This window comes from Arachis ipaensis, chromosome B02, assembly GCF_000816755.2.
Source record: "Arachis ipaensis cultivar K30076 chromosome B02, Araip1.1, whole genome shotgun sequence".
In the NCBI taxonomy this organism is placed as follows: domain Eukaryota; kingdom Viridiplantae; phylum Streptophyta; class Magnoliopsida; order Fabales; family Fabaceae; genus Arachis; species Arachis ipaensis.
In genome coordinates this window covers 84314463-84326103 of record NC_029786.2, presented here as the reverse complement: position 1 = coordinate 84326103, position 11641 = coordinate 84314463, and the positions used below count along the sequence as shown (strand labels likewise).

Here is an 11641-nt window from a genome sequence, read left to right as displayed (position 1 = left end):
ATGCTGTATATCTGCCCAAATTATGTCATATGCCCCCACATGGTCTCCTTTCATGATATAGTGGATCAGTATGGCTCGGTCCACAGTGCACGATGACTTGCATCATCTGCCCTTCTTTCTTGCATAAAGAAGACTATAAAAGAGCATAAATCTCATTTGATTAGTACAATTCATGCCTTATTTGATGAATATTATGGTACACTACTTTGAGATGAGTTGTGCTGAATTTCAGGTGAGAAAAGCATCAAAAAATGGGTAGAAGACAAATAAGAAGCTGGGCGTGTGAAACTGGCATGCCACTTGAAGCAAATGCCACAAAAATGCACTGGCGTGGCACGCTAGTACTAAAGTTCAGAGAAGAAGTCCAAGCATGCATGTGGTGGCACGCTAATACAAAATTCCAGAAAGCCAAATGGAGGACACAAAAGGGGCGTGGCACGCCAGGTTGGGCGTGGCACGCTTGACCCATCAACTACTATGGGCGTGCCACTTGAGCAAAGAGGCGTGGCACGCCAACTCACCATTCCAAGAAGAACCTCCACTATGGCGTGCCACTTGGTATCGAAGGCGTGGCACGCCAGCCCCAAGAAGTCACTTGGGCGTGCCACTTGAGAACCCAGGCGTGGCACGCCAAGCTTGAAGAGTTCACAAGTCCATGGGCGTGCCACTTGAGCAGCATGGCGTGGCACGTTGGTACAACAATCCAGAGAAGGGGCTGAAGGCAATTGAAGACTGGGTGTGCCACTTGGTATCGAAGGCGTGGCACGCCAACCTTAGCATTTCACTATGGCATGCCACTTGAAGGCTGAGGCGTGGCATGCCAACTACTGGAACCAAGATAAGATCATGGGCGTGGCACGCCAGCCTTTAGGCATAGCACGCTGGTATAAGTTTCCAGAGAGGATGAAGGAGGCCAATTACATGGGGCGTGCCACTTGGTATCGAAGGCGTGGCACGCCACTCACCATTCTTCACTTAGGCGTGCCACTTGAGCAATCAGGTGTGGTACGCCAGTGTCATTCAGAGGGCAAAGAAGCATTGGGGCGTGCCACTTGAGTTTGTAGCGTGGCACGCCAAACAGAGGAACCACTCACTCACAAAAGGGGCGTGCCACGCCAGACCCTGGGCGTGCCACGCTAGTTCAACTTTCCAGAGAAGCCTAGCCAAGCATAGAGCAAGGGCGTGGCATGCCAGACCTTGGGCATAGCACGCCAGTTCAAGTTTCCAGAGGCAAAGAGAAGTGAGAAAGGCAAGGGGCGTGCCACTTGAGCTCGAAGGCGTGGCTCGCCAACACAAGAATTCCACTATGGTGTGCCACTGGAGTTCGAAGGTGTGGCACGCCAAGGTTGTTAGAGGGACGAGCGTGTCACTTGAAGGATTGGGCGTGGCATGCCAAGCTGGAAATGAAGGGCACGTGACACGCCAGAAAAGCGCCAACCACACACCAGCTGAGAAGTCACGCTTATTGAGTGTTTTTTTCCCTCCAAAATGTAATTTTCCTTTTTCACTTTCATAATTCTTTTATTTTACTAGGAATAGTATAAATACCCCCAAGGAGTACTGAAGAAAGGGGTTAAGCAGTCAGTTTTAGATCCACTTTTACACTTCACTTTTGAGTACTTTTTGAGCTATGAGTAGCTAACTTCCCTCTCATTGAGAGAGGGAGCTCTGTTGTACTTGATGGATTGATAATAGTGAAATTCTTCTTCTCTTCATCTTCTCTTTGATTTGCTAGTAGGAATTTCGTTCTTAATGCTTAGTATTCAATTATCTTGGGTAAGAGATTGAATACAATTGGGTTTCATGGGAACCTTGGGAAAGGAAACACGAAACCATGCTTGAAATCCCTTCTCACACTTGAGTAGAATATGGGTTTTGGTGTTTGGATATGTGACATATAATCCTCCCTCTACTTGGATCTACAATGGTGTGTGGTATAATCAGGGACCAAGCATATCTCTCTTCATGAGCAATTAGACCAAAGAATTGGCTATTGATCAATATCTGAGAGATTGAGTCACCAAGGGATTGGGGCTCAATCAATCATGATTGCCAAGAGGTCAATGAGCTGCATGATTGAGGAAGATATAAGCTAGATTTAATCCAAAGAGACAACATCTCCCAATCTCAATGAATTTCCCCATTCTTATCTATCTATTTCTTTACAGCTTATTTTTACATTCAGCAATTCCCCATTCCCATTTACATTCAAGTCATTTATGATTCTGCATTTTACATTTTGCCATTTATATTCCTGCACTTTATTGTTTTTCTTTATATTCTAGTTATTTATATTTATGTCATTTACAATTCTGCACTTCACAATCCTATTGATCTGCTTGACTAATTTATCAATTGATTAAAACTGCTCGAATTTGCTAATCTCTGTGGATACGATCCCACTCCACTGTGGGTTATTACTTGACGATAATTTTGGTGCGCTTGCCAAAAGAACTAATTCACCAATTTTGAATGGGGTGTGAATTACAGTCATCAAGTTTTATGGCGCCGTTGCCGTAGATTGGCTTAAATTTGACAGTGATTAAATTGATTAGAGAGCTAGATTAAGCAATTTAAATTCCTTGTTATCTTATTTTATTTATCACCTTTTTATTTTCTTTTATTTTGAGTTCTATTTCTTTCTTTGAGTATTTTTCTTACATATTTCCACTCTTCTAACTGTTTGATTAATTGCACCACTCACACTAACAACCACTCTAACAAGAGTAATTTCTTCATTCATTTTCTTTCTTGCTTTTTGCCTTATTGGTTGTATGACAGGTAGAAGAAGCGGTGCTTCAACTTCCTTTGATTCTGAACCTGAGAGGACCTTCCTTAGATTAAGGAGGAAAGCAAGAGGGAAAAGAGTCGTTGGTACTGAGGAAGAGGAAGAGTATTTTGAAACAAACATGGAGGAGAACATGGAGAACCACCATGAAGAAGAAGCTCACAATGTCAGAGAAGGCCCAGTAAATCATGATGGGCAAGAAAGGAGAGTCTTAGGCTCCTACATCAACCCAAACCCAAGAAATTGTGGCAGCAGCATCCTAAAGCCAATAATTCATGCCAATAATTTTGAGCTGAAACCTCAGCTCATCACACTTGTTCAGAACAATTGCTCATATGGAGGAAGTTCCCAAGAAGACCCTAATCAACATCTCAGCACATTCTTGAGGATATGTGATACTGTAAAGTCCAACGGGGTACACCCCGACATCTACAAACTACTCTTGTTCCCTTTCTCACTCAGAGATAAGGCAGCAAAGTGGTTGGAATCATTCCCCAAGGATAGCCTAACTACATGGGAGGAGGTCGTGAACAGATTCCTTGCAAGATTTTACCCTCCACAAAGAATCATTAGGCTGAGAGCTGAGGTGCAAACTTTCAGACAACAAGATGGAGAAACACTTTATGAGGCCTGGGAGAGATTCAAAGATCTGACAAGAAGATGCCCACCAGAAATGTTCAATGAATGGGTACAACTACACATCGTTTATGAGGGACTATCCTATGAAGCAAAAAAGGCTGTGGACCATTCTTCAGGAGGCTCACTCAACAAGAAGAAAATCATTGAAGAGGCCATAGATGTCATTGAGACTGTAGCTAAAAATGAGTATTTCTATGCTTCAGAAAGGACTCAGAAGAAGGGAGTGCTAGAGCTCAACTCTGTAGATGCTTTGTTAGCTCAGAACAAAGCAATTGCAGCTCAAATAGCAGCTCTAACCAAAAGGATGGAGGCCAACCAAGCCTCAGTCATTCAAGACCAAACTCCTCAACAAGAAGGGAATACACCAGAATCTGAAGGTGACTGGGAACAAGCCAATTATGTGAACAATTCATCCAGACCACCATATGACCCACACTCTAAGACATACAACCCAGGTTGGAAGAACCACCCAAACTTTGGGTAGGAAAATCAACAAAACCACAACCAGGACCACAACAAGCCTTATTCATCAAATCAGCATTTCAACCACAACCCCAACCATCAAACAGGGAACCATAGACCCTACCACAACTCACATACATCATACCATAGTAACCAACCCACACACAATAACCTTAATTAGGATACACCATCCTCAACTATGCAACCATGTGAAATCAAGAGCAACTTTGAGAGGATGGAAGCTGCAATAGCACAACTGTCCTCACAAATTACAGGAGCAGTCTCCACCCTCAGGGACAGACAGGCACAAACTGAAAGAAGGATAGATGCTAATCAAGAGGAATACATGTCAAATCTGAAAAATCAAGGCGCAGCAATCTCAAAGTTGGAAGCACAAGTGGGGATTTTGTCCAAGCAAATCCCACTTTCCACACACACATTTCCTAGTGACACTATGGCTAACCCAAGAGGGGAATGCAAAGCCATTACTCTAAGAAGTGGGAAGGTTATAGAAGAAAGAACCCCAAGCAAAGACAAGCATGAAGAAGCTGCAGCAAAGTATGAGAACAAGGATGAAGAAGAAATCCCTGCTCCACCTCCACCAAAACCAGTCTTGAAGCCTTATGTGCCAAAGGCACCATACCCACAAAGACTGGGAAAAGATGGGAAGGATGGCCAGTTTTCTAAGTTCCTAGAGATCTTCAAGAGGCTCCAAATCAACATACCATTTGCTGAGGCATTAGAACAAATTCCACTCTATGCTAAATTTTTGAAGGAGCTTATAACCAAAAAGAGGAACTGGAAAGTAAAAGAAACCATAATCTTGACTGAAGAATGCAGCGCCATCATACAGAAGAAGCTACCTCAAAAGCTGAAAGACCCAGGGAGTTTCCAAATTCCCTGCATCATAGGAGACATCACCATTGAGAAAGCTTTGTGTGATTTGGGAGCTAGCATAAATCTTATGTCACTGGAGGCCAACACATTAATTATCCTAGGAAGACCATTCCTAGCTACTGCTGGAGCCATTATCGATGTGCAAAAAGGGGAACTAGTTTTGAGGTTTTATGAAGAGAAAATGGTCTTCAATGTCTTCAAAGTAATGAGTTACCCCAAGGAATCCATAGGAGAATGCATGCTGGTAGACACCATGGAACAAATAGTTCAAGAAGTCTTGGAAGAAGAACAATGTGGAGGAACCATAGAGCTGGAACAAGCACCAGATAGAGAATCACCACAAGAAACCATGGAAAATTCAATCATGCCAACCACTACAAACAACAAAGATGCAGAGTCACCAAAACTAGAGCTGAAAGTATTACCACCCAGCTTGAAATATGCATATATGGGTGCCAACAACACTCACCCAGTGATCATAAATTCAAGTCTGAGTAAGGAACTAGAAGAGGATGCCAAACCTTCAAGACAACAACAAAGGAGGCTGAACCCAACTATGAATGAAGTGGTTCAGAAAGAAGTACTGAAACTATGGCAAGCAGGGGTGATCTACCCCCATCTCAGACAGCCCTTGGGTAAGCCCGGTGCAAGTAGTCCCTAAGAAGGGAGGGATCACTATTGTGACAAATGAGAAGAATGAATTGATACCCACAAGAACAGTGACCGGATGGCGTATGTGCATTGACTACCGGAAACTTAATGAAGCCACCCAGAAAGATCAATTCCCCCTACCTTTCATGGACCAGATGCTTGAAAGACTTGCAAGACATGAGTACTATTGCTTCCTAGATGGGTATTCGGGCTACAATCAAATTGTTGTAGACCCCAAGGATCAAGAAAAAACTTCATTTACTTGTCCATATGGTGTCTTTGCTTATAGGAGAATGCCCTTTGGATTGTGCAATGCACCTGCAACATTCCAAAGATGCATGCTCTCCATTTTTTCAGACATGATTGAGACACTACAAGAAAAAGGCCTATGGCCACGCTTTTTTCTTGCCACGCTTCAAAAGCGTGGCCAAAAGTGGTCTATGGCCACGCTTTTATGAGGGTGGCGATAGATTAGAGATTTGGCCACTTTTTTTTGCCACGCTTCAAAAGCGTGGCAAAAAGGATCAACGGCCACGCTTTTGTAAGGGTGGCAATTGATTAGAGAAAAGGCTACATTTTTTTTCTGCCACGCTTCAAAAGCGTGGCCATAGAGAGAAACAAGGACGTTGTAAAAGCGTGGCCACAGGGTTTCATTACGGCCACGCTTTAAAAGCGTGGCCAAAAGTTTCTTTTTTGCCACGCTTCAAAAGCGTGGCCGTAGAGAGCAACAATAACGTTTTAAAAGCGTGGCGAGAGGGGCCAAACCGATTGACCCAAACCCGGCTCCCAACCCGACCCAAACCCGGCCCCCAACCCGGTCCCCAACCCAAATCTCTCTTTCCCCTTCGAAACCACTAACCCTAATGTCTCTTTCACCTTCGAAACTACTCGCCTACCTGTATCAGAAGAGCTCCTCCCTTCGCCCGTCGCCCTTCGCCGTCCGAGGTCCTCCCTTCGCCCTTCGCCCTTCGCCCTTCGCCCGTCGCCCTTCGTCCGTCGCCCTTCGCCTTCGCCTTCGTCACTGATGGAAACCACTTCTTCTTCATCTTGGTAATCTTCATACCCTTCTTCTCTTTCTTGTTCTTCTTCGAATCAGTGAGGATCTCTCTGTTCACCTTCAAGCTCCAGCAAACATGGGCGACGACAAGCTCCTCCCTCTTCTTCTCCTCCAAGCCCTCGAATTCCATAGGTATGATCGATTTTTCTCTTTTTATTTTCTCGATTTTTCCGTTGTTTTTACTTTTAGGGCTTTCCCTTTTCATTTTTATTTTCCCCTGATTCGTTCTCTCTGATTGCATGTTCCTTTTCATTTTCATTTTCATGTCCCTGGTTAAATGATAATGCTGAAGACGCGTTGCTTGCGATGCTGTGGACGTACGTGGTTTTTTTCTGGAATGAGAAAGCCACAAAGGTGCACTCTATTCACTATATTCTCCTATGATTTTCGATATGTTATGTTGACTGTTAATATATGTTGTTCGCGGGTAATAATGGATTCCATGGACTTTTTCCTACTATGATGAATGCTGATGATGATGAATGAAATGTCTCAGCCACGTGAGACACAAGGCTTCTGTAATTTACTCGTGTTGGTGTCAGAAAGAGTGAAATCTATCTTCTTCCTTGTGCAGTTATAACGAAAATGTAAGGAGTAAAAATAAAACATTATAACGAAAATGTCAAACGTGCTAGGAGAATAAAATTATAGTCCTATGAGATATTGAGAGTGCGCCCCACCAGATACTAGCACATGGTAGGGAATCCAGTGCAGTTATCTAAAACAGTTTGGAAAATCTCAGCTTGTCTGTTTGACCAACCCTGAGTATATATGAATTCAATTCTGCTATTTAATGAAAGATCATGAGATAACTTATTTCAACCAGAAGGTTGATTAAGCATGGTTCTTTTGATTATTTCTTTAATACATCTGCATTATTATAATTGAACAATCCTTATTTCAGATAAGAGAGAGTGTTATTATTTGTGATTAATAATATGGCAAAAGACAAATTAATTGAAAGAGAGAGTGTGTGTATAAGGGGAGTTTTCCAGAGTTGGAATATAAAATTGCCAGCCCCATAGACAGTATGAAAATGAAAGATTGGTGGTACCACTTTCCAATTTTTAATTTCCAAGGTTTCTTTCACCATAAAAAAGAGAAAGGAACAAATTCCAGAAGGTGTATATCATGTTTTTTTATTCATGAGGGTTTGTTATAGTGTTTTATTCTTCCTTGTGCAGTTGCATTGTTAAGACCAGCATCTTAGCATTTTTTTTATTTCTTTTTAATTCTTCGCTTGATGCTTGTTAATTGATTATATGTGCCAGTGTGTGTGTGCGTCTATGAGATGATATGGTTGAAACTCCCGTGCTCATTTAAAGGGACTAACGTCACTCATTTCTATTAAATATAAATGTTATCTAACATGGTTCAAACTTTCTGTCCCGTTTTAAGGACTATTTAACGTTACTTATTAGCGTCAATTGTATTTTGTTTTGGATTCTTCTCTCCACTTTGCATAAAAACTCGCTTCTGATGAAAGATGTTGAAGTCACATAAAAAGTGTGTTTTGTTGCTGGTTTTGGTATTCCATTAATTCTCACTGTTTTTTGCCTTTTGCCTAAACAATATTTTCACCTCTAATGGCCTTCTCTATTATTAGCTTTCCCCTAAAGAGGTTTTAAGTTACTGACTTTATATGATGTCATTTCTATTGGTGGACTGTGACTTCGTGAATGAATTTTAAGATAATCATACAATCGTCTTACTTATCAATACTTGATATGATGTCGTTTATTTGAACTAATTAGTTACCTTTATTCTTTTTCAGCATGGCACTCTCGGGGCACTTGTCCAAGATTCTGTTAAGAGCCACTACGAGACCCTGTTTTACTGTTTTCCCTTCCCTTCCCCTGCTCCAGTTCTCTGCTTTCCAGGTTCCCCTTTTATCTCATTTGATTTTATTTCTGTTTGATTAATCTGGTTTAGCTCATTCTGTTTAGCTTGTTTAGTTCAACTAATTTAGTTTAGTTGAATTAGGTGGTTAGAGAATCTGGACTGGTTAGTGGATGTAGGTTTTGTTTTGTTTACTGCTGCTGTTTGGAATGAATTTGTCTTTCCTCTGAAAGTTGTCCTGGATGAACTTGTTTATTGTGCTGTTTTGGTGTTGAATTCTGGACCTGTGATTGCTGTTTGTTGTATTTTTTTCTATTGTCCAAAATAGATGCTGTGGAAGTGTTACTGTTTCATTAATTTTTCTTGGTTTGTTGTTGCTGAGTTCTGCTCTGCTTGTTTCTTGGTCCATATTATATGAACTGCAATGATTTCAGTTTGTGGAACTGGTTAAGTCATATGAATTCTGTTTGGTGCTTGCTTGAACCTGGAAAACATGCTATTTACTACTGCTGTTTATTAAGTGTTGCTGCTTCGTGCCATGTGTTAGCAACTCATTTCCTTGTTGCGATTCTTTGTGCTTATTATGCATTCATGCTCATTACATCCTTAATCATTGGCTGCTGCTGATTTCTCAATTTGCATTTCCTCTTCTGCTCACTTTCTATGCATGCATATATGATGTTCATTCTTGTATTCTTTTTCGGGGGGGGTTTGCCTAAATTTGCTTGGCATTGGGAAATTGTTGTGTGATCATGCAATTGCACTTGGATTCTTTTGCAACAATTATTCATGGATCTTATTTTTCATTTTCTTTTCACTATTAAGTAAATAATTAAATTAATTTCACATTGTACAAAAGCACATGGGACTGTGGCCTAAAACATTGGATATCTGAAAGTAAATAGAAATTAAATTGATGTTTTCAGTGAGAAGGATTTCTGCTAATTCTGAGAGATTGAGGTTATTCATTTGTTTGTGATAGAAAACATTGTGTCCCTACTTTGATGTGGTTTCTGATGCTTGCATTATGCTGCCATTATCTAATATAATCTGAAATTCTGAACAGCCATTTGAATTTGTATTTGCATTTCTCAATCATGCACTATTATTATATTGTCTATTGTTAATTCAAGTATAGTACACACGTCCTTTTTTTTTCTTTTAGCAAAAAAAAAAAAGCCTGAAAATATATAGAATAACATTGGAAGTATTATTTTTGCAGTAACAACCATTAACAACACTGAAGCTATTGAGAGAGAAGAAGAACAAGTTTGAAGAGGTTTCACTGTTTTGGCTTTGGTCCTTCCTCCCTACTGGAGCTTTCATCTCTGTCATTCCCTACTCAGTCTTCTCTGCCATTAGTCACAGATTTTGCAGTTTATTGCTTAGTTTTAAGGTGTGGAGCCTGGACCAAAGTAGTAGCTTCATCCACACTGAACATAAAACTTTCATTATTCTTTTTTCTTTTTTTATTTTTTCCTTTTTTTCCACGCCACATAAATTGGAGCACATACATCCACATTCCACTGTTCTTCTTCCTTTTCCCTTTATATCATTTATTTATATTTATAATTATAATGTCATTCTATTTTTTTTATAAAATTATATATAGCTTTTTATTTTTCATAGCATCTTTCAAGCTTATCATGCTCAAAAAGCAGATGAAAATAACGGTAGATCTACTGAAAATATTATGCATTTTCTGTTTTTTTGAATATGTTATATCAATGCATTGAAGATTGAAGATGCTTGTTTAGCATATGCCTACATTCTCTTTGCTTCTCTTAAACTCGCATTTTTTTGAGTGCACCATTCTGATTATTCAAAATGGTATTACTTGTAAATATAGGAGGCAAGAGCCTATGAATATACTTCCATGAAGAACCTGAATGAGTCCGAGAATGGATTTTGGGGTGCTCTGGCCAGGAAAGCCAAATCAATTTGTAGTTGTTCATTTGTGTTTTTTATTTTGCAGGACACAGGTCAAAACAATTTACCTTGCAATGATGATACATGAAGTACAAGAAGACTTTTTGATTAGGAATTCTAATTCATGTATTAGGAATTTCACACTTTTGGTATTTTGAAGACGACTTTGATTAGGAATTCTAATTCATGTATTAGGAATTCATGAGTAGTTATGATTTTCACTTTTGGTATTTTGTTAGTGTATGTTGTTATGTGATCACACACTTATTTTGGTGACAATTTTATGAAAGTTGGATTACTTGATAATTGGTTATTGACTAAATTATAAAATTATCTATGAATTCATATTAGGTTTTATATATTTATGAAGATTAAAAAGGGAATTAGGTTACTGACCATCTTTTTCGCCACCCTTTAAAAACGTGGCCATATATGGCCATATCTCTGTTTATTGCCACGCTTAGAAAGCGTGGCTGTATCTAAGCTTTTTCGCCACGTTTTTCAAGCGTGGCCAAATCTCCTCTACTACCATGCTTTCGCCACGCTTTAAAAGCGTGGCCATATCTGGTCTACTGTCACGCTTGAAAAGCGTGGCCAGATCTACCCTATTGCCACGCTTTTACAGCGTAGCCATATCTATGCCTATCGCCACGCTTTAAAAGCGTGGCCGTATTTCCCACCTATAGCCACGCTTTTACAAGTGGCAGTTTGTAAAAAAGCGTGGCAAACAAAAAGTGTGGCAATAGGTTGCAAAAAGCGTGGCGAAAAGCTATCGCCACGCTTTTTTAAGCTTTTCGCCACGCTTTAAAAGCGTGGCAAAAAACGTGTTTTCTTGTAGTGAGAAGTTCATAGAAGTGTTCATGGACAACTTCTCTGTATTTGGAAACTCATATTCTGATTGTCTATACCACCTTGCTCTTGTGCTAAAAAGGTGTCAAGAAACCAACCTAGTTTTAAACTGGGAGAAGTGCCATTTTATGGTGACTGAAGGGGTGGTTCTTGGTTACAAGATTTCAAAAGATGGCATAGAAGTGGACAAGGCAAAAGTGGAAGTAATTGAAAAATTACCTCCACCTTGCAATGTCAAAGCAATCAGAAGTTTTTTGGGACACGCTGGGTTCTATAGGAGGTTTATCAAAGATTTTTCAAAGATTGCAAAACCCCTTAGCAACCTACTTGTCTCAAATACTCCCTTTGTTTTTGATAGAGAGTGCATGGTATCCTTTGATGAACTTAAGAAGAAACTCTCCTCTGCACTTATTATAGCACCACCAAGCTAGGATCTTCCCTTTGAACTAATGTGTGATGCATCTGATTTTGCTGTTGGTGCTGTTCTAGGATAGTGGAAAGATAAGCTAGTACATGTTATTTACTATGCT

At 40.2% G+C, this 11641-nt stretch overlaps 1 protein-coding gene across 1 annotated transcript in view; it reads left to right on the top strand.

Annotated features, from left to right (window-relative positions):
• LOC110269264 overlaps positions 1-8412 on the top strand; it is a 15844-nt gene extending 7432 nt beyond the window's left edge. The window contains exons 2-4 of the mRNA XM_021116969.1: positions 6343-6626; positions 6787-6848; positions 8269-8412. Coding sequence (XP_020972628.1) covers positions 6343-6626; positions 6787-6848; positions 8269-8412 — 490 coding nt within the window. The remainder of the gene's footprint in view (positions 1-6342; positions 6627-6786; positions 6849-8268) is intronic.